At 44.7% G+C, this 20,062-nt stretch overlaps 1 protein-coding gene and 1 long non-coding RNA gene across 2 annotated transcripts in view; one reads left to right on the top strand and one right to left on the bottom strand.

Moving 5' to 3' along the window:
• LOC149121313 (leucine-rich repeat-containing protein 37A2-like) overlaps nucleotides 1-14,965 on the top strand; it is a 43,016-nt gene extending 28,051 nt beyond the window's left edge. Inside the window, 3 exon segments of the mRNA XM_089317025.1 lie at nucleotides 6,819-6,911; nucleotides 7,155-7,551; nucleotides 7,554-14,965. Of these exon segments, the coding sequence (XP_089173151.1) occupies nucleotides 6,819-6,911; nucleotides 7,155-7,551; nucleotides 7,554-8,434 (1,371 nt within the window). The 3' untranslated portion in view covers nucleotides 8,435-14,965.
• On the bottom strand, nucleotides 50-5,631 carry LOC149121314 (uncharacterized). The gene is made up of 2 exons (XR_016223701.1): nucleotides 2,931-5,631; nucleotides 50-1,485 (listed from the first exon to the last, which is right to left on the bottom strand). It is a non-coding gene; the product is annotated as an uncharacterized LOC149121314 (long non-coding RNA).
• Nucleotides 14,966-20,062: the final 5,097 nt, after the last annotated feature.

The raw sequence follows: 20,062 nt of genomic DNA, 5'->3' as shown, positions 1-20,062 counted from the left end.
AATTACTGTTAGAGTCGACCACCCGAAAAACGTCACCAAGAGACATCTCTTATGCAAACAGCAAGGGGAAGCTTTATTGATTATCCAGCATGCTGGGGCTGTCTGATCATCATGAGCAGAGCAGCCCCGAATAACCAAAGGTTAGGGTTTATAAAGGCAAAAACCGCAAAACCGGGAAGGGGAAGAGAATACACGGTTGTTAAGGGGTTGCTAAAGTCTTACAATCCACAATTATGATCTTAAGACATAGACAAATCACATCTTCATTATTAGCCCAGGTAACCCAGGTGCAACCTTTCTACTTTTAAGCTTGAGCAATCATGCTAGGGGGTTTTTGTGTGTTGCCAAGGGTGATGTAGTGCACTGCTATTGTCCGACTATTTGAGATCATAGTTTCGGACCAGAGTCTCACGGTGGGGGGGTTGCTTTCCCAGAATGCAGTCTCAAGTGCTCCAAAATGGAGTCCCTACTGCCAAGGTGCTACTCTGTCTTATTTTTTTTTACAGTTGTACCAGGAAGGTTTAAACCTGTAAGCTTAAGCTTAACTTTTTACACCTGTACATATACAATTTTAACTCTTCATTCCCCACTCCTTGTTGTGAGGATCTCTAATCTTAGAGATTTGTTTTTGTATCTTTTAATGTGACATATTGTTGTCTTATGATTATGAGTTTAACATTTTTAACTTGTTCCTGCACGAAGGTGATGAGTCTATTTAACACACAAGGTCCTATGGTTACAATTAGGAGTAGAACAATTAAGGGTCCTGTTAGGGCTGACAGTAGAGTAGTCAGCCATGGGGACCGGCAGAACCATGACTCAAACCATCCCTGTTGAGTTTTCCTTTCCTGTTGCCATTTTTCCAGTCGTTTTTTTGAGTTTGGCCATGGAGTTTCTAACCACCCCGGTTCAGTAGGCATAAAAACAACATTTTTTCTTTAGGGCCGCGCATAACCCACCCCCATGAAAATGAGATTTAACCCCCGCCTGTTCTGTAATACTGAAATGCAGATACTGGGCTGCATCTGGGAGATTGTGGAAGATTTGTCAGGCAGAAGGGGCGGGCATCTCCACCTGGCAGGTTATCAGGTAGAAGGGGGCAGGGCAGGATGCAAAGGCCAGGCTGCCCGTGAAACATTGTCAGGATGACTGAGATGTAGATGCATATGCTGGACACATTAGGCCTTTATGTCACACACACATAAGCTCATAACTGACTTTCTGCCTAATATTTTCCCCTCAAGAGGTAATACCCAAAATTCTTCTTTGGGATTATGGATGGAGTTCCGTTTTCTGTAACTTCTTCGAAGCTGGCATGTGGGCGTCGAGGGGGATTTGGGTATTTCCTCTTGCTACCTGTCTTATGGTGTGCAACAATGGCCTTGGAAAAACTGTGTTGCTCGGTCCAGAGGGCTGCTCAGGTCGTCCAGTGGAATGGGCTGGAAGCCTTGCCTGATGACCATTTGGAGTTTAACAGCTTTTAGTCTGTTAGAGACAAAACGAACAAGGGCATTAAAAACACACGGTGCAAAGAGAAGCATCAAGATTGCAGAAGTTAGTGGGCCAAGGAGAGGAAATAGCCAGGATTTCCATGACCAGGTGTCAGGCCAGAAATCCCAGCCCTGCTTGGCCTGGTCCTGGAGCTGTTTGGCTTTTTCCAGGAAAAGTACAAATTTGGGTTTGTGCCTGTCTAGTCTGATTGACCCAGAGATAATTTTTTTTTTTTTTTTGATATTTAGTAGCCAGTTTTGCTAGGAAGTTAAGCCAATGTATAAAACTAGAGTCTCAGGCTGGGAAAAGGACAGACTAATGAATTATTTACATTTAACCATTTATATTATGGATTATTGTGCACCCCCCCTCAAGAGATAGCCCCTTTAAGTCCTCAGTGAGGACCTGTCCAAATCGGTGTAGGGCTATCTGAGTTAGCTGTTACCGAAAGCCCTGTTTTTAGGAACTGGCAGGGAGGGCTTTCTAAGCTTAATGTTATTGGATAGACTTTTAAGGCCTGGCTGGGTGTGTGAGGCCCAGACCTATCCATGGGGTGCTGGAAGAGAATTGAAAGAGATGCAAATCTCCTTTAAGGGAGGCACCCTGTTGACTTGCATTACATGGATGGACTAGGAGGAGAGCTGAATAGGAGGCTGATGGAAATAGGCAACTTGTGTTTTACTGACCATAGGCCATCCCCTCAATAGCAGTGGCTGGAGCTGGAAGCTGGGCAGAGGCTGGGCAGAGCCAAAGGCTTTTTAGCTCGGGGCCACAGGGTCTGTAGTTCTGAACCAGGAGTCCTTCGACACCCAGGGCAGTTCCATGTCCAGTGGCCGTGCTCTTGGCAGGGCTGACAGAAGGCATTTGCTGTCATGACAGCTGCTTGCCCAATGCCCTGTCTCCTTATATCAGCAACAGGTGCCGTTTGGGGTGCACTGGCCTTGCTGGGTCTCCTTGATGGCAATCACCATGTAAAGCAGCCATTGATTGGTCTGTTGCCTATCCTCTGCTGCTAGCTTGCTCCTCAATTTCCTGGTCTCTAATAAAGTAGACCAAGGAGGCAGCCTCTATGATATCAGTCAAGGGGGTGCTCAACCCAATCCTGATTTTTGGAGATTTTTTTAAATATCAGGGTGAGCTAGAAAAACTATGGTCATGGGCAAATTCTGACACTTAGTATTTTCCTGCGAGTTAAGACCGTGCCCATGAGGAGAACTATGACCCTTTAGGTAAGATCAACTGTGGTGACCTGCTTGCATACTTTGAGGTCGTCAGTGTAACTTTTTACACCGAAAAATTGATCTAGTTGTCATATTATTTTATAGTTTAACCTTTGTTGTTGTTGTTGTTGTTGTTGTTTGGGGCCCTATACTGTGGCCAGGCATTATTACAGAAAAGGTCAGTCATCCCTTACATAAGGTCTGGGGATCAAACCGTACATCACAATGGAGAGTCCTGCAGAACAGTAGTAACTTCCCTTCTGGAAGAGAAAAGAGGAGAAGTGAGGCAGCGAGTTGGGTCTCTAGCCTGACTTTTTGGGCTTTTAGATTTAACTGGCAGTTTAACCAGTGTTTACTGTGTAGCCTGACTTAGAGGAGAAATTGTGGCAGAGGTCTCTGCCATTCTTTGGCTTCCGGGTATTTACCGTGTAGTCTGTAGACACGAGAGCTTTCTTGGGTTTCTGGAACCCAGTTTTCTAGCATCTGCCACATAACCATAACTTAACAGAGACAGTAGAGTACACAATGGATTAACATGAATTTTATGTTTTTTTGTTGTCGAATAAACCAGAAAAAAAAAAAAACCTTGTATATAAGAGTTTACATAATTTAGAATTATTTAACAGAGTCAAAAAGAGTTTACAGGACCTAACTCTAGAAATGGCAGAGTAACCGAATAAGCAGACACTGTTAAAATAGACGTTACAGTTTTTGCAGAAATAGATTTCAAGATTTATGATTTAGACCATTTTTAGATATTTACTAATATTAGTACACTTTTTTTTTTTAAACCCATTGTTATAACAGAAGATCAGACTTTAACTTTAGGTCAGTGTAATTTTGGCATTAGCACTCAACTCTGTAAACAATATTTTAAAATTGTAAACATTTTAAAACTTTTTATGACTTGTTTACACCTTTTGAAACTTTATACCTGTAGTTACTTTTACATAGCCTTGAATTGTCATGTATGGACGACCTATGAGAATACATGTTAACAAACTCAAACAGTTTTTTTTTTATCGAATTTGAGATGTTAAAAGTATATATAATACATTTTTTTTTTAAGTTTTACTTAGTACTGATGCCTAGATGACTTAAGACACTGAGTTATTAATGAATACCACACCATTATTTGAAATAAAAGTTAAAATTACATTTTTATGTTTTTAAGTAACAGGAGGATAACACCTCCTGGACAGCAAACATTAGTGCATGTTTATAACTTTGAAAAGATGTTTCTCATTAAGAGAAACAAGTTTAAAGCATATCAAAGACATGTAAAACTGAGCAAGCAAGCCACTGAGCAAACCGAAGGGTGTTTGCATTACCTCAATTTTCTGAACCAATCTGCATTGGCTTACTTTAGTTAACAACATAAAGGCTTGTATACACAGAATTTACTCTTATTTTTATAAGACCACTTTAGCTGGAAAGCAAAAACATAAATACAGCATAGGTTTGACACTATTTATAACATTTTAATATATTTTATATAATTTTAATTGACTCAAGCAGCTGTTACTTTAACAAATTTAGAGTCTCATCCTTTGAGAGTTCCAGGGATCCGACTGGAAGCCCAAAGTTGGAAGACTCGGTTTAGATTTTAAGCTGTCAGAGTCAAACCATTTAGCCAAAATTAGTACATTTTTGATCAGTTGGGTAATCACTCAGACATTAAAAACAGATAAACAATGTAAACAACTTTGCATTGTAGTTTTCCCAATTAAGACTCTAATGGCAATAGAAAAACGCGAAACCTTCGAAACCTTCGAGACAGGTGAATGCTCTCAGATGAATAACCCATTGTTTAGGTTTTTATTAGCTGCAAAGAGAAAAACCCATCAGGTTGGTAAGGGTTAATGGCTTAAGGTTCTGGCTCCCTTAGGTAAGGCCAGCAGTAGTATTGAATTGGAAATTCCTCCAGGAGAGGAAAAAAGAAGCAGCGCTGGGGTGGGGGCTCTGCCTAGAGATATTTGGCTATGCCTGCCTGGGTGCGGCAGGCCACATGGACTAGAATAGAGTGCAGAGAAAGGCTGTGGTCCCCCATTTACAGGGAAGACTGCACACACCAGGGCTTGGCAGGACTAACTGTGGGGTTGGGTAGGTGCGCCATTTTACCAAGAGTGTTGGGAACCTCCTATAATTTAACCAAAGCCAGATCAATTAGGACTACTGCAGATACTCAGTCAATTACAACAGATAGTTAACTTTAGCTCTTTTCCAGATTTAGTCCTCAGGCAATCAAAGCTTAGCAACAGTAATAGTTTACAAAAAACTTTAAGACGCACCAGAGCTACCATAAAGCTGCAAAGACAGAAAACTTTTTACCAGGTTGGAAAGGGTTAACAGGTAACAGGTAACAGCTTTTCCCTAGGTGGAGAGACTTGTGGAATTTCCCTCTCCCTTTCTCCTGCCCAGTGGTATAGGAATGGAGATGAGGAGAGCAAAAGAGTGGGGGAAGGAGCCCCCCTGGAGGAGGAGGAAGGCAGAAAGCAATGACCTCCTCCTGTCTGGGGGCTGAGTGGGGTTTGAAGTCTCCTATCGCTCAAGGTTACCCACTACCTAGTTGTCTGAGTTTACCTGGAGGGCCAATATTAGCCTCGACCGAAGCTAAGCCCTGCTCGCGTAGCAGTAGGCAGCGTGACCAGGCGTCCCTCCGAGAGAGAGACCTGGTCCTCGGGTCGCAGTCCGGCCGCCGGGAAGCCAAAGCGAGCTCAGGGGGTCTCCAGGCTCTCAGCCAACTGCCCTTCCTAATTTCCCTCCCATTCCTTACAATCCCTCTGGAGTTTCGGCCGTAGCTAAGCAGTGGCCGGGGGGGGGGGGGGGGGGGGGGGGACTCCGCGTTCTCGGAGAGCTGTGGGGTGCCGGACACTCAACGGTCACTTCCACAGATCCGGTCCCGCTTGAGGGAAGGAATACTGACCTCCGATGTCTTCTCAAAATCCCGGTCCGGGTGCCCAGGACGGCCAGGCAGGAGAATGGCCTCTTTCACTCAGCGAATGAGTGGTAAATGGAATGAGCCCTCCGGGGGGCCAATCCACTCCTAGAGCAAGCCATTCAGAGGCACAGAAAGACTGCTGCTTTACCTTCTTAATCAGAAGAGAGAGATTAGATCCCCTAGCCCGCACATCAGGCCAGTGAGCCAGAGTAAGAGATAGCGGCGTGGACACAGTTTGACCCATGTTACAGACAGAAAAGTAATTCCCCAAAAAACTGAAACCTAAAATGTAACCGCTGTTGGCACAAAACTCCCGCCTAGGGGAATTTCTGATGGGAGTTTCGCTGAGCGTCCTCAGTCTCCCTGTCCTCTCGGGGCGTCCCCCAAGGTGGTAGCCTGGGGCTTCCAGGCACGTCTGCCAGCCACAGTGCATACCGTGCCAACCCAAAAACTGAAACCGAAACAGGCCTGTAACCTGAAAAACTGAAACCTGAAGCGCGCATATACTGAGTCCCTACCTTAGGCGCCTTTATACTTACCCCAAGAGATGTCCGTTGGCGGCGTCCACGGGCAGCCCCGATCTCGCTGGGGCCTCCAAATGTTAGAGTCGACCACCCGAAAAACGTCACCAAGAGACATCTCTTATGCAAACAGCAAGGGGAAGCTTTATTGATTATCCAGCATGCTGGGGCTGTCTGATCATCATGAGCAGAGCAGCCCCGAATAACCAAAGGTTAGGGTTTATAAAGGCAAAAACCGCAAAACCGGGAAGGGGAAGAGAATACACGGTTGTTAAGGGGTTGCTAAAGTCTTACAATCCACAATTATGATCTTAAGACATAGACAAATCACATCTTCATTATTAGCCCAGGTAACCCAGGTGCAACCTTTCTACTTTTAAGCTTGAGCAATCATGCTAGGGGGTTTTTGTGTGTTGCCAAGGGTGATGTAGTGCACTGCTATTGTCCGACTATTTGAGATCATAGTTTCGGACCAGAGTCTCACGGTGGGGGGGTTGCTTTCCCAGAATGCAGTCTCAAGTGCTCCAAAATGGAGTCCCTACTGCCAAGGTGCTACTCTGTCTTATTTTTTTTACAGCTGTACCAGGAAGGTTTAAACCTGTAAGCTTAAGCTTAACTTTTTACACCTGTACATATACAATTTTAACTCTTCATTACATATTGCCTTATTTCTCAGAGGAAAATCTACAAAATGTAGAATCAACATTATTACCATTCATTACACTACTTTTTTCAAATGTGCAAGATAGAGATAAGTCCCTGAGCTATGTGAAAACCCACATAAGAAGGCCCTCTCATCCTTACAGAAATAAGTTGAGAAAGCTCTATTTTCTACAGAATTTGTTAGATGAAGAAATTCAAGAAAAAATCAATGAGGTTAAGAAGGAAGAAAAGGCCATGCTTATGCAGCCTATCCTGTTAGGTCATCAATTTAACCCTCAAATCCTCCAAAAGAAATCAGAAACTGCCCCGTCACAGGAGAACAGCCTGGCAACCATGCCAAGTGTGGGGTACAGGCTGCAGAGAGTGAAAAAAGTCATCAAGGGGCCAAAGGGCTTACGGAAAAGGCACCTCCAGGAGATGAGGAAGAGCCTCGGGAGGAGATGGGGCACCTGGCCCTTTGCGGAGAGCATTGGGGGAAGAAGGCTTGGGAGAGCAGGCTCCAGGGAGCTGAAGGAGCTTCAAGTGGCTCAGAGGCCCAGGCAGGTGGCCGGAAACTCCTTGCACACGGAGCCCTTGCTCACAAAGGAACGTGAGGCTGCAGCCCCCTCTTTCCTGAAGAAGCACATCCTGGGCAGGCCTTCTACCTCCCCTGCAAAATCTCTCTCTGAGATCAACAACAAAGGAAAAGACTTAACCTACACCATTTTTGTCTTAGAAATGCCAATGCTAGAGCCAAAAATAAGGCGGCAGGGAAACCAATCTCGCATTCCAGACAAAATTACCGCTTTCACAAAACTCGCTCTCACCTGGTCCTCCGAACCCCCAAGGCCAAACTGAGTCGGAAGTTCAGAAGGAAAAATTCCCTCAACAGGCAGATGGCTGGGAAGAGGCCTCCGTTCCCTGCACTGCGGAGTCTCATAAACTCCCCCTCCGGAGAGGCTTTCTCATCCCCTGGAGGCCTGCATTCTCAGGGGAGTCCTCCTCTGAGAGAACCTTCTATAGAAGACACTAGGGAGGAAAACCATTCCGGAGGGCGTGTTTTTGAAGAAAACATTTTGCCAGAAAACACCACTGCACATGAAGAAACGCTCCCTGGCGACAAAATGCACACAGATCCTTCAGCTACAGATTCTGCTGGGATCGAGTTCGACCTAATGCCGACTGTGGACCAAACCAAGGAAACACAGTGGGAATACCCCAGCGAGGGCACTGAAGCCCCCACCATGCCCGTAGGCTTCACCTACCCCGTGATGCTGTCCCAGGGAGAACAGTTTGAAATTCAGCTGAATCAGCAGCTACAGTCCCTCATCCCCAACACTGACGTGAGAAGGCTCATTTCTCACGTCATCCGCACTCTGAAAATGGACTGCTCTGAGGCCCAGGTGCAACTGCCCTGTGCCAAGCTCATCTCCAAAACAGGCATCCTGATGAAGCTCCTCAGTGAGCAGCAGGAAGAAAAGATAGCCAAGGAAGAATGGGACACAGAGCAGTGGAGGACCGAGACCTATATCAATGAGAGTACAGAAGCCCCGAGTGGACAGAAAGAGCAGGAGTCGAGTAAGGTGAGGACAGGAGATCTGCACTTTCCCATCCCTTAGGAGACCCCAAGCGGGAAGACCAGGGGCTCCCAGTCCAGATCTTGTCTCGGTAATGTAACTTTTGCCAAGACGGTGACACTTTGTTAGGAGGCAGACCTAACACACTGTAGAGAAAATGAGTAATACCAAGATTATATATAATACAGCAGATTTTGTATGGTCTTTTAAGATCTTTTACACGACTCACCTGAAGAACGGGGTTCTGAATATTTAGCATCCATATTTTCCAGCTCTTTATTCTGTCTTTTTAAACTGTGCTCTTTCTTAGCTCGCAAAAGGAGCTCAAGAACACGGCTATCACAACAAGCTCATCGTGGCAATATCTGTGACGGCAGTGGTCATGATGCTGGTTATCATCTTCTGTCTCATTGAGGTAAGGACGACTCATTCAGGTTGCCAGAGTGCATCCTTCCTTTGTAATAGATTCGGAATCCACAGACTGTACATCAAAGCCACTTTCCACGTACCATGAGCTGACCTTCCTCTTTAGTCACCAAGACTGAGATGCGCTTTACTCTTTCCCTTGAAAAGCACATTCCACAGATTTTTTAAAGGAACCCCACTCGTGGGAAATCTGTGCAACTGGAACCGAGATAACAAGGGACTGGACATTTGGAGAGGTTAAGTGTAAGAAGGCCAGAGTAAAGTGGCAGAAGTTCTCCAAAATTGTGTCAGGGATTTGATGTACTCTCTTCTACCACTGATTTCTTTCCTCATTGCTGAAATGATGAGATTATATACTCTCCACCCTCAAGGAACTGTCTCTGCCCTTGGGAGAAAGCACGCAGCCGAAAGACAAAAGTATTATCTTACAGAGTCATTAGATCTACGTAGCATCCTACTGCTCCAATGTCTAAGACTTTGTCTAAATGAGTTCAGCTGATGCACTGCAGCTGACTCCTGCATCAAGCTGCTCTAAGATGTGTTCCCTCCCTGGAGCTTGCCTGCACCCTCCCACACAGCCCAGTGTTTTCACAGTCCCACCACACAAGGCTCCCACAGTCACAAGCACCCAGCCCCCTGTCAATTCTCCCAGAGTCCAGCATCTCCTCTAGGTTGGTTGCTGGGTTCACGGTGACTAGCTGGAGCAGCTGTTATGTATCTCCAAAATGGTGCCTGCCCTCTCTTGGCTAGTTACAGCATTCCAGTGCCTGAGGTCGGGAGAGAGAAACGTGAACTCCCCCACTTTTTTTTGCTCTAGGTTGGCAGGTACATCATCCCCCACAGAGCTCCAAGCCAGACCCATGCCAGGCTTTTCCCACAGCTTTATTGCCAGTGGCTTGAGCTGCTGCAGTATGGTCTTGCCTCATTCCAAAGCTGGTGCTGAGGCTCTCAGCTGCTGGGGTCTCAAACTGTGCAAGTCCACACCCTCCACATAGGTCCGCAGCGTCCATCCAATTTGCATGGAGTTTCCTCTACCATTTTCTCCCTAAACCTTCCCTGAGATTGCACTCCTTCCACTTTTTTTTAACTATCCACCCCTAGACTAGAGCAGCAAGCTGCCTCCCTATGCCACCATCTTGAAAAATCCCTGAGATGTGACGATTTTAAATAGCCTTTGTGTGAACTGTTGAAGAACAGTGAATTTTTTTCTTCATACTAGTTGTTGAACATTTTACTTAGTATAGGGTTAATCTTATGAGTATAATGTTAACTGAAAATAGATCTTCATAAAATAAGAATGGAAATAGGAGAGGGGGGAAGAATAAGGGATGGGAGTGTGGGCAGGAGGGAGGGTAAGGTGGAAAGTATCACTATGTTCCTGAATCTGTATACATGAAATCTGTCTATCTTCAATGAAAGTTTTTTTTTAACTTTTATTTAATGAATATAAATTTCCAAAGTACGATTTATGGATTACAATTGTTTCCCCCCCATACCGTCCCTCCCACCTGCACCCTCCCATCTCACACTCCCTCTCCCCTTCCATTCACATCAAGATTCATTTTCGATTATCTTAATATACAGAAGATCAGCTTAGTATACATTAAGTTGTTACAGTCAAATTAGAGTTGAATTGCTCTTGCCACCCCAAAAACGCTCCAAGAGACCTTCTCTCATGTAATTAACAAAGGGTAAAGTTTATTGATGTTCCGACATGTCGGGGCCCCCGTCCCAGTACAGGCGAGCGGCCTCGAATAGTCTTGGGTTGGGGTTTTTATACACGTTTAAAGAAAGAAAATCAATTATTGCATAGAGCAGACAGTGGTATAGAGTAAACAATTGATACAAGTTAAGTGATTTTACAATCAGTTGATTTATGAACACAGGGAGTATCAAAAAGCCTCCTATTGCCAAAAGGGAGGGCCACACAAGATTGCAGGAACTGCCTTGATGATACCTAGGAATGCAGCCGAATGGCGATAAGGGACACCTGGTGGGGTCAGGGTTCCAGGAGGCAAAGAGATATATGGTGACTTTTTCTATCTTATTTAGATGAAACTAAGGTTACGCTCACATTGGGGTAATTTACTGACCAATTAACTTTATAGAGAATGGCTATGCAGAGCAAGTCTAAGGAGGTCAGGAAAGTTCACCAGAGGAGGTTGGGGGGGGGGAGGGGGAAGCGGCTTTTAACTTTTTAACCCTTCATTCCCCACTCCTCTTAGGCCAGGGTCTCTAATCTTAGAGACCATCTGTTTCCCCTTTCCCCTTTCCCCTTTCCCGTGTGTTACATATTGTTGACGAATTACCATGAGTTTAACATTTTCAGCTAGAGAGACTTAGTGAACCACAACTCAAATCATCCCTGTTGCTGAAGTCTGTCCCACTGTCTTTTCTCTAAGCGTTTACGTAGTTGAGCCATGTTGTCCCTCGCCACCCCTGTCTTGTCTACATAGAAGCAGCATTCCTCCTTAAGGGCTGTGCATAACCCCCCTCCTCTATGAAAATGAGATCCAACCCCCGCCTGTTCTGCAATACTGAAATGCAGATACTGGGCTATATCTGGGAGGTTGTGGAAGATTTGTCAGGCAGAAGGGGTGGGGATCTCCACCTGGCAGGTTATCAGGTAGAAGGGGGCAGGGCAGGATGCAAAGGCCGGGCTTCCAGTGAAACATTGTCAGGATGACTGAGGTGCAGATGCATATGCTGGACACATTAGGCCTTTATGTCACACACACATAAGCTCATAACTGACTTTCTGTCTAATATTTTCCCCTCAAGAGGTAATACCCAAAATTCTTCTTTGGGATTATGGATGGAGTTCCGTTTTCTGTAACTTCTTCGAAGCTGGCATGTGGGCGTCGAGGGGGGTTTGGGTATTTCCTCTTGCTACCTGTCTTATGGTGTGCAACAGTGGCCTTGGAAAGACAGTGCGGCTCGGTCCAGAGGGCTGCTCAGGTCGTCCAGTGGAATGGGCTGGAAGCCTTGCCTGATGACCATTTGGAGTTTAACAGCTTTTAGTCTGTTAGAGACAAAACTAACAAGGGCATTAAAAACACACAGTGCAAAGAGAAGCATCAAGATTGCAGAAGTTATTGGGCCAAGGAGAGGAAACAGCCAGGATTTCCGTGACCAGATATCAGGGCAGAAATCCCAGTCCTGCTTTGCCTGGTCCTGGAGCTGTTTGGCTTTTTCCAGGAAAAGTACGAATTCGGATTTGTACCTGTCTAGTCTGATTGACCCAGAGACAACATTTTTCCTGGAACATGGCACAAATAGCTCCTGGAGCAGTAGTTAGCATGTCTAATTATTTTTTTTTTATAACCTTTTGTGACTTCACACACCCTCTTTAACTTACTTGAAATATTCCATTATTTCCATTCCAGTCTAGAGTAAACTAGCCATCAGGATTCTTACAAACCATGTCCTTTTCTTATTTAAAAAGCTCTTTTCTTTTTAATCCTTTTTACCAAGAACACTCTTTCCTTCTAAACCTTATTTATCAAGTACTTATTTTTATCCTTGTGATGTTTTTCATAGAGCCTGGTTGGCTCTTTCTGCCTTACCGGAAGACTGAGGTCTCCATGCAGAGTGAAGGTGCCTTACAAATCCCTTGTGTGATCTAGAGCTCTGGTTAAGGCAATCAGTTCTGCTAAATGAACAAAAGTTCCTGGGGGCAGAGCATGCTGTAACTGTTGCATACCCTGAGAAGCAGGTCCCGTCTGACAAAGCTGCTTCCATCTATGAACCAAACTTTATCTGTGTTAGTCAGGGGGCTATCTTTTAGGTCCCTTCTGCTGGTATAGATCAAGTCTATAGTCTCAGTACAGGAGTGGAGGGGACCACTTTCCCCTGGAACTGGCAGGGAGGGCTTTTTAAGTTTATTTTTAAGGCCTGGCTGGGTGTGTGAGGCCCAGACCTATCCATGGGGTGCTATTAAGAGAATTGTAAGAGATGCAAATCTCCCTTAAGGGAGGCACCCTGTTGACTTGCATTACATGGCTGGACTAGGAGGAGAGCTGAATAGGAGGCTGATAGAAATAGGCAACTTGCATTTTACTGACCCTAGGCCATCCCCAATAGCAGTGGCTGGAGCTGGAAGCTGGGCAGAGCCAAAGGCTTTTTAACTCGGGGCCACAGGGTCTGAGGTTCTGAACCAGGAGTCCTTCGACACCCAGGGCAGTTCCATGTCCAGTAGCCTTGCTCTTGGCAGAGTTGACAGAAGGCAGTCGCTGTTACAACAGCTGCTTGCCCAATGCCCTGGCTCCTTATGTCAGCAACAGGTGCCATTTGGGGTGCATTGGCTTTGCTGGGTTTCCTTGACAGTGGATCACTGTGTAAAGCAGCCACTGATTGGCCTGTTGCCCATCCTTACATTGCTCCTGCTGCTAGCTTGCTCCTCAATTTCCTGGTCTCTAATAAAGTGGACCAAGGAGGCAGCCTCTATGATGTCAGTCAAGGGGGTGCTCAACCCCGTCCCTGATTTTTGGAGTTTTTTTTAATATCAGGGTGAGCTAAAAAACTATGGTCATGGGCAAATTCTGACACTTAGTATTTTCCTGTGAGTTAAGACCGTGCCCATGAGGAGAACTATGATCTTTTAGGTAAGATCAACTGTGGTGACCTGCTTGCATACTTTGAGGTCATCAGTACAACTTCCTATCTATCCCTCAATTTGGTTTAAAAGGGGAGTTCTGCCCATTTACCGCGTACACCAAAAAATCGATCTAGCTGTCACATTTTAACCTCTTATTCTGGCTATGCTATTTGGTCCTCTATACTGTGACCAGGCATTATTATAGAAATGGTCAGTCATCCCTTACATAAGGTCTGGGGGTCAAACTGTATATTACTGTGGAGAGTCCTGCAGAACAGTGGTAACTTCCCTTCTGGAAAAGAAGGAGAAGTGAGGCAGTGAGTCGGGTCTCTAGCCTGACTTCCTGGGCTTTCAGATTTAACCAGCGTTTAACCAGTGCTTACTGCGTAGCCTGACTTAGAGGAGAAATTGTGGCAGAGGTCTCTGCCATCCTTTGGCCTCCAGATATTTACCGTGTAGCCAGTGGGTTATGGGCCTGGGTTTCTGGGTTTTCACAGCATTTGCCGCATAACCATCTCCCGTTGTCTCTAAGTCTCTTTTGGCACACTTTTTATCTATATTTGAACTAGCAATGCCTGGTTGTTACACAATAAATTACTTAGCCAGATCATGAATTTTATCCCTCTTGTTGTCGAGTAAGCCAGAAATAAAAACCCTGAACATTAGAGTTAGTACACAAAATTATCACATAACTCAGAATAATTTAACAGAGTCAAAAAGAGCTTACAGGACCTAATTTTAGAAATGGCAGGGTAGCCGATTAAGCAGACACTGTTAAAATAGACATTACAGTTTTTGTGAAAACAGATTTTAAGATTTATGATTTAGACCATTTTTAAACATTTTAAAACTTTTTATGACTTGTTTATACTTTTGGAAACTTTACACCCGTAGTTACTTTTATATAGCCTTGAATTGTCATGTGTGGACAACCTATGAGAATACATGCTAACAAACTCAAACAGTCTCTCTTATCGAATTTGAGATGTTAAAAGTATACATAATACACTCTTCTAAGTTTTACTTAGTACTGATGCTAGATGACTTAAGACACAGAATTATTAATGAATACCATACCAGTATCTGAAATAAAAGTCAAAATTACATTTCCATGCTTTTAAGTAATATAAGGACAACACCTTCTGAGCAGCAAACATGGTCACTAGTGCATGGTTACAACTTTGAAAAGATCTTTATCATTAAAAGAAACAAGTTTAAAGCACATCAAAGACATGTAAAACTGAGCAAGCAAGCCACTGAGCAAACGGAAGGGCATTTGCATTACCTCAATTTTCTGAACCAATCTGCATTGGCTTACTTTAGTTAACAACATAAAGGCTTGTATACACAGAATTTACTCTTATTTTTATAAGACTATTTTAGCTGGAAAGCAAAGATGAATACAGCATAGGTCTGACACCATTTATAACATTTTAATACATTTTACATAGTCTGAATTGACTCAAGCAGCTGTTACTTTAACAAATTCAGAGTCTCATCCTTTGAGAGTTCCAGGGATCCGACTGGAAGCCCAAAGTTGGAAGACTCGATTTAGAATTTAAGCTGTCAGAGTCAAACCATTTAGCCAAAATTAGTACATTTTTGATCAGTTGGGTAATCACTCAAACATTAAAAACAGATAAACAACGTAGTCTCAGTACTACAAATAGAAAAACATGAAACCTTCAAGACAGGTGAACACTCTCATCAGATAAGTCAGGGACAGCAGCACAGAAAAGAGCTGATAAAAACCCATTTACATTTTGGAATAACCTGTTAAGAATTTTTAAATTAAGACAACATTTTTAAAGTTTTTATTATACAGTTTAGAACAGTTGGTTCTGAATGGAATTTTCCCATAATGTGTCCCCCTTGGTTGTACAAAACAAGAGATAAAGACCTCCGGAACAGGCACTGATCCGGAGTGAGATTGCTTCGCCCGCCTGGTGAACACGAAGCTGCAGGTTACGGCCCATTTAGACTCTGTAGCTGCAGGGCCGTGGAGCTACAAACACATTTACACCACACACACACTGTTTTCCATTGCAGACACCAGGCAGGTCCCTGGTAGAGGGGCAACAGAAGCCCCCCCTTCCGCACAAAGGCGGGCCTGAGTACCGAGTGCCCCAGGGTGACTTACCGGGTCCTGAAGTCCAGGAGATCCATCCATTTGCCCCATTTGGTTGGCCATGGGGAGTCAGTCTGGGGGGACGGGTATGGCTCCGGGAGTTAGAGTCCTGACGAATAAGTCAGGAGGCGCGCCTTCCCATCCTCCGCCTGCCATTCCTGGGCCCCAGCTGAGTCCTGCAGGTTGAGGCTCACAGGGCCAGCTTTGTTTGAACACACAGGGGGTTTCAGCACTTGCTAATGGCACAGCAGGGGTTTCCCTGCTGCCTGTGAAGGGGGAGTGGAGGGATCTGCTGGCCCCTGGGGAGCTGCTTCTCATACCCTCTCCTGTGGCCCCGCTGCTGGCCCCACAGCCAGGGCCGGGCGGCTGGTAGGGAGGAGGGAAAGTCAAATCTTCAGAGTCGCCCTGTAAAACAGAATAGAGCGGCGCCGAGGCTGAAGTCTTAGTTTGTTTCATCTGCTTTGCTGGGACGGTCCTGGACGACTAAAGAGGCTTTAACCAGGAAAGGGAGTTTTTACCAGATCTTGCCAGACCAGGATGTCCAGGGTGCCCTCAGGCGCCCACCCTACTTCAAAGGTAGGCCAATCTGCAGAACAAAGGGTGGTTAGTCTCCCTTTCTAAGAGTTGTCTAAATCCGTCCCATTGTCTGAATTTCAGAAAGGTAAATACAAATAGCCAAAAACAAACACCAAAGAGACTCGCAAAAAGGCACTGAACAAAACAAAAAAGACAAAAATGGAACATCGGCCTCATGCCTGCGGAGCGACCCGCTTCGTTCCTACAGAGGTGGGGAGCCTGCCCCCCCTACAGAGTCCCAGATGGGGTCCGAGAACCACACTGACACACAGACACAGATACAAATGCAAGTTCCGGAACCACTTCAGAACCTACAAATGCAGACTCTGGGACCACTTCAGAGTCTCGCAACAATGCAACACACAAAGACCTACAAACACAGACTCTGGAACCACATCAGAGCCCTGTGACGATGCCGGCAATACAAATGCAAGTTCCGGAACCACTTCAGAACCTACAAATGCAGACTCTGGGACCACTTCAGAGTCTTGCGACAATGCCACACACAGACAAACACAGACTCTGGAACCGCATCAGAGCCCTGTGACAATGCTGGCAATACAAATGCAAGTTCCAGAACCACTTCAGAACCTACAAATGCAGACTCTGGGACCACTTCAGAGTCTCGCAACAATGCCACACACAAACAGACAAACACAGACTCTGGAACCGCATCAGAGCCCTGTGACAATGCCGGCAATACAAAATGTGAGTCTGAAAACAGTTTATGCAATAGAAGTAAAACCTGAAAGAGAAAGGATGAATACTGATGCTGGCACCAAATTCCCGACGGCGGGAATTCCAGATGGGAGTTTCGCTGAGCGTCCTCAGTCTCCCGGTCCTCCCGGGGCGTCCCTCGAGGCTGTAGCGTTGTGGCTTCCGGGCACGTCTGCCAGCCCAACGTCTACCGTGCCAGCCCGAAACCGCTTCAGGCCTGAACCAGATACAGAAACAGAAATGCATGTGCACAGAGTCCCTATCCTTTAGGCGCCTTTACTTACCCCGAGAGATGTCCATTGGAGACGTCAGTGGGCAGCAGAGCCATCTCGGTGGGACCTCCATATGTTACAGTCGAATTAGAGTTGAATTGCTCTTGCCACCCCAAAAACGCTCCAAGAGACCTTCTCTCATGTAATTAACAAAGGGTAAAGTTTATTGATGTTCCGACATGTCGGGGCCCCCGTCCCAGTACAGGTGAGTGGCCTCGAATAGTCTTGGGTTGGGGTTTTTATACACGTTTAAACAAAGAAAATCAATTATTGCGTAGAGCAGACAGTGGTATAGAGTAAACAATTGATACAAGTTAAGTGATTTTACAATCAGTTGATTTATGAACACAGGGAGTATCAAAAAGCCTCCTATTGCCAAAAGGGAGGGCCACACAAGATTGCAGGAACTGCCTTGATGATACCTAGGAATGCAGCCGAATGGCGATAAGGGACACCTGGTGGGGTCAGGGTTCCAGGAGGCAAAGAGATATATGGTGACTTTTTCTATCTTATTTAGGTGAAACTAAGGTTACGCTCACATTGGGGTAATTTACTGACCAATTAACTTTATAGAGAATGGCTATGCAGAGCAAGTCTAAGGAGGTCAGGAAAGTTCACCAGAGGAGGTTGGGGGGGGGGGGGGGAAGCGGCTTTTAACTTTTTAACCCTTCAAAGTAAGGATTTCAACAGTTTGCTCCCACACAGAAACATAAAGTGAAAAATAATAGATGATTTTTTTAAATGATGATGAAATCAGATCAGACCTATTGTCATGTTTAATCCCAGTGAGAGTCAAGTTGGGAGTTGATAATTTCTTTTTTTGTTTGTTTTTTACAGAGGATCAGTTTAGTATGCATTAAGTAAAGATTTCAACAGTTTGCACCCCCATAGAAACACAAAGTGAAATATATTGTTTGAGTACTCGTTATAGCATTAAATCTCAATGCACAGCACATTAAGGACAGAGATCCTACATGAGGAGTAAGTGCACAGTGACTCCTGTTGTTGACTTTACAAATTGACACTCCTGTCTATGGCATCAGTAATCTCCCTATGCTCCAGTCATGAGTTTCCAAGGCTATGGAAGCCCTCTGAGTTCTCCGATTCTTATCTTGTTTAGACAAGGTCATAGTCAAAGTGGAGGTAATGAAAGTTTTTTAAAAGACATGTCTAGCCACAAGAAGTAAGTGATCACAGCATAGAGATGAGAAAGAGACCAGCATGGGTAGTGCCCACCCTAACACTACATAGTTTCAGTGTAGGGCAAGCTCCTGCTCTCTAATCTTTTTCATAAATTTAGTAGTTTTTCTCATCTATTTTTTCCTAAAAGATGGCAGCTGGTCAGATTTTGTAAAAAGTTTTCTTGGGGTTTGAGTTAAGTTGCCTTGAATTTGTAGATTAATTTGAGAACTGACATCTTTATGATACCCTAGAAACATGACATTTTATGGACTTCAGAAGAGCATCCTCATCACATAAATCTTACACAACTTTCATTGAGTTTATTCCAAGATAGTTTATTCCTTTCTATTGCTATTAAAGAAGGGCTCTGTACTCCATTTTCCCTCTAGTCACTGGTGGTGCACAACAAACAGGAGATTCACTGTACTACTCTCCTGACTCAGCACCTAGTCACCTCCCCGGACCCACACGTTACGTCCAACAAAATGTCAGCTGATTATCTTGGGCTTTTTTTTTTAGGTTGTCCACCATCTCCTATGCAAATGATGACAGTTTTGTCTCTTCCTTTGCAGTAATTATACCCCATTTATTTTTCTTATTGCACTAATTTCAGCCTTTTCAACAATGATGACTAGTAGCAGTCTAATAAGTATCCTACTCCTGTTCTTGCCTTTAAAACACCATTGTTTAGGTTTCTGGTCCATATTTTCAGCAGGTTAAGGGTGTTTCCTACTACTCCACTTTTTTTTCTTCCAGATTTTTTAAATTTTGTTTAAGGACTACAACTTCCATGTTCCCAAATTAGTATAGATTAAATGCATGACACTGCACTCCCATTCCACTTTTAAGAGGACTCACTGATGACTGGCTGTCAATAGAATGTATTAAGTCCCAGAGGCATTCAAGACCAAGGACTGTGGAAGAGTGAGAACTATTAACAAGACAGAATTCCTGTCCTCAAAAAAGCTACCTTATTGGGCAGGCAAGGCTTTTAGAGAAAGAAAGGGAAGGTAAACGATTTGGAGATAGAATCATTATGGTGAATAATGACTGCTTTTCCTTACAAAACAGATTTACTCTCATAGAGGAAGAGGAAAAGGAAGAGAAGACATAGAAAAATCTTCAACGTAAGTATCAGTCTGACAATTGTTACATTAGAATTTTAGAAGTAGAGGAGTACTGAGAACTCATCTATTTAAACCTGCTCATTTTAGAATGAGGACATTGCCAGAGGCAGAAGACTATCCATCTGAGTGTTTTGCCTGATTCCAGCAAATCTGGTCCCCAGCCATGGCTGGGGAGACGGCACCAGCACGGACACATGTGCTGTCAGTGGTCCTTCCGAGACACAGCAGCTAGGGAGGGGCTTTGTTTGTGCTGTTCCTGCTGCTGGTGGCATCTGGCCAGTTCAGAGGCCTTTCCAGAGGCTTGGAGAAGGGCTATGGAAAGACACATGACACTGGGGGAAGGGGGACAGTCGCCCTCAAGGCTGCTGGAGAGTAAAACGTATGAGGTGGCTGGAAAACTTACTGGTTTCCAGACCCCCGCTGCCTATGCCTTTTATTCACACCTTCTCAGACCGTTTGTCTCTCCCTGTTATGGTAAGGATACAAGGAGAAAGGGACAATACTGGTCCCATAGTCACACTGCCAGTGAGTATTACAGAGAGGATGGTTCCTCCCCAGCCAGGGACTTCTCCCTTGGTCATAGTGAGCTTGGGCTGTGTGCTACAATTTCTATTGCAAATCAATACCCACACGCTCTGTAGACAC

The sequence above is a fragment of the Oryctolagus cuniculus genome, chromosome 17 (genome assembly GCF_051225735.1).
Source record: "Oryctolagus cuniculus isolate XC-2025 breed Fujian yellow rabbit chromosome 17, ASM5122573v1, whole genome shotgun sequence".
NCBI lineage: Eukaryota > Metazoa > Chordata > Mammalia > Lagomorpha > Leporidae > Oryctolagus > Oryctolagus cuniculus.
The sequence above is the reverse complement of the archived record's forward strand: the minus strand, read 5'-3'. Positions and strand labels throughout refer to the sequence as shown.